Source organism: Sinocyclocheilus grahami, unplaced genomic scaffold (assembly GCF_001515645.1).
Source record: "Sinocyclocheilus grahami isolate Dianchi unplaced genomic scaffold, SAMN03320097.WGS_v1.1 scaffold2024.1, whole genome shotgun sequence".
Lineage (NCBI taxonomy): Eukaryota > Metazoa > Chordata > Actinopteri > Cypriniformes > Cyprinidae > Sinocyclocheilus > Sinocyclocheilus grahami.
The window spans coordinates 24,597-29,596 of NW_015507203.1; the positions used below are offsets into that span (position 1 = coordinate 24,597).

At 33.5% G+C, this 5,000-nt stretch overlaps 1 protein-coding gene across 1 annotated transcript in view; it reads right to left on the reverse strand.

Annotated features, from left to right (window-relative positions):
* Window positions 1-5,000, reverse strand: part of LOC107573752 (centrosomal protein of 57 kDa-like) — an 11,205-nt gene that overhangs the window by 2,857 nt on the left and 3,348 nt on the right. Inside the window, exons 3-6 of the mRNA XM_016260195.1 lie at window positions 4,525-4,665; window positions 3,303-3,424; window positions 3,034-3,228; window positions 1,959-2,057 (exon numbers count right to left, since the gene is read on the reverse strand). Coding sequence (XP_016115681.1) covers window positions 1,959-2,057; window positions 3,034-3,228; window positions 3,303-3,424; window positions 4,525-4,665 — 557 coding nt within the window. The remainder of the gene's footprint in view (window positions 1-1,958; window positions 2,058-3,033; window positions 3,229-3,302; window positions 3,425-4,524; window positions 4,666-5,000) is intronic.

Sequence of the window (5,000 nt, forward strand, 5' to 3'; positions counted from 1 at the left end):
TAAGGCTAAAGGTTGCCCGACAAAGTATTGATAGTTGTGTAAATACTGTCATACTAACAGCTGTCTGAATTATTTTGGTTGATTGTAATCTATTACATACCTTTCTATCAAAGTTATCTAACATTATCAAGCTGAATTTGTTCTGACACAGTCTAACTCTGAGTTCTTGTCATATTTTATTACCATTTTCTAAACTATAGCGAATAAACTGTGATAATGTGAGAAATGTTGAAGGTGTCTGAATAAATTTTGGTTTGACTATCTATTTGATAAATGAAGTTAACCAACTAACATTATACATTCTCTTTTGGTTTCTATACCCAATATTTTAAAAATTTACAAATGCAATAAAAATATCGGTATCGGTACTCGGTATCGGCAAGTACCAAAAATAAAAGTATCGGTATCGGGCGAGTACTGGAAAAAGTGGTATCGGTGCATCCCTAGTTGTATTACAAGATTAAAATATTGGTCAGTTTTGTTCTATAACAACACTGAAATATCAGTAGCTTTTGTTCTATATTACAAACATTAAATGTCAGTTGGTTTTGTTTTTTAAAAACATTGAAATATCGGTCGGTTGTGTTCTATTATGAGACTGAAATATCGGTTGATTCGGTTCTGTAACAACATTGAAATGTAATCTATTTTGTTGTATTACGAGATTAAAATATTGGTCAGTTTTGTTCTAAACTGAAATATCAGTTGCTTTTGATCGAAATTACGAAAATTAAACATTGTTTGGTCTAGTTCTGTAACGACATTGACATTGATCTATAACAACTACAATGTCATCTGGTTTTGTTCTGTTACAAAATTTAAATATTGGTCGGTATTGTTCTATTATGAGATTTAAATACTGTTCATTTACTTTTATAACAACATTGAAATATCGGTCAGTTTTGTTCTGTTGCAAGATTTAAATATCGGTTGATTTGGTTTCAGAACAACATTGAAATGTCATCCAGTTTTGTTTTATAACAATGAAATATCGGTTGGTTCTGTTCTATTACGAGATTTAAATAGCAGTCAACTTTGTTCTATTAAGAGATTGAAATATCGGTTAATTTGGTTCTATAACGACATTGAAATGTCATCTGGCCAACAAAATTTAAATATAATTTTGTTTTGTTCTACTAAAATATTTAAAGATCACTCTTTGTTTTGTTCTATCACAGTTTTTTCTAAACAGTTTTGTTCTATTACGAAATGTAAATATCGGTCAGTTTTGTTATATTACAAGATTTAAATGTAGTCTAATTTTGTTCTATTTCAAAACTGAAATAGTCAGTTTTGGTCTATTATGAGATTGAAATATCGGTCAGTTTTGTTCTATTATGAGATTTAAATATTGGTCATTTTTGGTCTATTATGAGATTAAAATATTGGTCAGTTTTGTTCTATTACGAGATTTAAATATCAGCCATTTTTGGTCTATTATGAGATTAAAATATCTGTCGTTTTTTCAATTATAAGATTTAAATATCAGTTGTTTTTTATTACGAGATTTAAATATTGGTTGGTTTTGTTCTATGCAAGAGGGTATAATTCTCAAAAGCATCAATAATGATACCATGAGTTGTCTGAAGTGAAAATTAGCCGGATGTCAAAGAGCCTAGGGTTGCAAATTTCCGGAAACTTTCCAAAAATCCCTAGAATATTCCAAAAAAATCATGGAAAGTTTCCATAATTTCTGGAATGTTTCCGAAATTTACTGAAAACCTTTTTGCAACCCTAAAAGAGCCTAGTGTGAATTTAACATTAGCAGTTATTTAAGCGATGATGTTGAGAAATATATCATACGGCTTTAAATTTAATTAGTAACCTCTCAGATTTCAAGCAGGATTACTATATTGTGATGTTCTTTCTTACTGCAGTTGACATCATATCCCCACCTCTTAAGTAGTTTGTATTAAGTAAATGCGTTAGAGGAATCAGATCTGTCTGTGCTCGTTTACCTTTGCTGAGAGCTTCTTTGGTTTGATTCTGCTGGATTTATGTGGACGTGGAGACACAGACTGGATGAGCAGACGATTGGCTTCTAGACCCGTCTGCAACTGACCACAGAACAGATAGACACAGTTAACATCACGATGCATCGTGGATTGATTCTGAGATTTTCGGAATGCATTTCTCTCTGGAATCGATTCTGAGCTTAGTTTCTAATAGCAGATGGCGCTCTAGGCTAGTTTTTAACCGCACACTCCAATGCTCGCAAAGAAGAGCTCTTGTGCATTCGGCTGAGTCGTGTAAGAGGTTAAATGTACTTGCATCTTGGCTTTTATGCTTTTATGACGCTAGTTTAATGTAAACACAGCCCACTATGAACACCCTTGTAATTCGCTTCAACCTTTTCAAACTGTATGAATGATTATTTTATGTTCAACTGCTGCTCTCCTTCTAGTCACTATTGAACTCTTCCCTCTCTTGATTAAAGCTGCAGGTGAAGCGTTGCCATCACAAAAAAAAAGCTCACAAAATATCTCTTTCAAAGTGTAGAAATTAGGAAAGAAGTATTGTAATTTCCCTACTGCAGTGTAAAGCAAAAATAGTATTCCTATGAAATATTTTCATTTATCTTACAGCAAAATTGTTAATATATGGCTATATTACTGTCATTGTTGTTATTATTCTATTCTAATGTATTAGGCTTCCTCAAACAGCAGTGTGACTGTAATTTAGACTGAGACACTATATCACAAATAAAAAGAGGGTCGAGTCCCTTTAAAGTTCAGGTATGAGACTTTTTTCGGACTTAGTTAAGAACATGGGTTGGAGCTCTTAATTTTGAACTCTCAAAGTGCATTAGATGGCGTAATTTAACTTTAAAATGTACAAAATTAAAACATTTTCCAATTCTTCACGTCTTTTTTTTTTTTTTTAAATATCGCAATAAATATCGTATCGTGGACTACTTCATATCGCGATATTATTGCATCGTGAGATTTGGATATGGTTACATCCCAAAGAATCCTTAATCTATTGGCGATGCATCGATTTATTGCTCCGGCCCTAACTGACAGACAGACGAACCTGAGCTGCTTTGTCCTGCACCAGTTTCCTCTGATGCTCCTCTTCCTGTAGTTTCCTCTCCAGCTGTCTGATCTTCCTCTCGGCGGCGCTCTGAGTCTCCGTCAGCCGATAATACTCCTGCTCCAGCAGATCCAGCTTCTGCAGCTTCAGCTGAACATCGGCCCGATCCGCTGAGCCCAGCTGCTCCAGATACACCTGCACAACACACACAGCATATTAACACACACACACACACCTGTTGCAGCGGGTTCTGTGTGTGTGTGACGCACCTGTCGGCGCAGCACAGCGCTTCTGTCCGATTCGGTGTTTCTCACAGTCTTCCTCATGTGCTCCAACTGTTTCTCCAAGCGTGAGCATCGAGTCTCGGCCGCAGACAGCTGAGAGAGCAGATCTACACAGACAGACATTTTACTGTACATTTACTGTAAATGTAAGGCTGGGAATAAAGATCTGTGTCAATCATAGTAACCTAAAGCGAAAAGTATTAAAAATAATTTCCGGCAACTGAAATAAAGCTGAAATAAAATTTTAAAAAATAAACATTACATGAAAAACGTGAACTTTAAATTTTACCTTGGCAACTAAAATTACTAAAACAATATTGAAAAAAATATATATATTATTAAAAATAATTGTAAAACATTATTATAATAAAAATGCATGTAACCAAAAGCATGCAACAAAATTAGTACAACTTTAAAAATAAAAGTTAAGGAGTACAATATAAATGTTACATGAAAACATTTAAAATGAAATAAAATAACCAAGTTGAAGTACTAAAATAACTAAAACTGAATTAAAAATTAACCTGTATTGAATTATTATATATAAACATAATTTATGTAAATTATTTATTTAACTTAATATACAAAAAATAATAATAATCCAAAAAACTAAGAATTAATAAAAATGCCACATAACAAAATTAATAAAACTTACTCAAATTAAATGTAAAAGATAAATATAAAAAAATAAGAAATGCTTATTAATATGAAAATAAAATTTTTTTTTATTTTATTTGAGTAAAAATAAGAAAATAAAATGTCGCCTTGGCAACTAACTATAATATAACCAAATATTTAATATATATTAGAAAAGTAATAACATTTTAAAAAGCACATCATTACTAAAAGTTCAATTTAAATGTTATGACACACATCTCTATCTTTCTTTTCAACCTGACAATTTTTCAAGCGACAGCTGAAAACTCGCCTCTTTCATCACTATCTGACTTCATCCTAAAAATAAAAAATAAAAATGTCTCTTTTCTTTAATCTCTCTCTGTCTAGCTTGTACTTATTTGAACAATGCTTGAAACTTGGCATTACGAGCACTTGCTGTGTCTGTCTGCCTCTTTAAGAAGAATCGCTTGATTATTCCCCGACTGTGAGTCTGCTAAATTAATAAATGTAAATGTAAAGCATTGGAAATATGAGTGAATACTATAATAGCACATAAATAGCATGTGTGTGGATGAAATCACAGGCTCACCGTGGTTCGTGTGGTTCGTGTGTCTGTGGTCGGAGCGTGTGGATTCTCTGGAGACGGTCTGGAGCTTCTGCTGAGCTTCACATCGCTCCAGCTCCAGACGACGGATCTTCTCCTGCAGGTGCTTCAGCGCGGAAAGAATAGCTGCAAAAACACACCAGTTCAAGGAGTTCTGCATCTAGATGTGATGTATTCAGCTCACACTGGCCCAGTGCCACAGCCACAAAGCAGCACTCACATATGAAAAGGTCAGCCAATCAAAAGAGAGCTCATTTACATACAGAAGTCTTCAAGAGGCAAAATGTTAACTACAGGCGGCGGAATCTGAATCTAAACTCTCCAGCAGGTGGCGCTGTTTTGTTAAAGTTGTAGTATTTTAGTTGTTGTTTATTTATGTCTATAGATTTATTAAAGTTTACTTTAGCTGCTTTTGAATATCAAGATAACTTTTGTGTTGTTTTTGTGTCACTGAGACACTA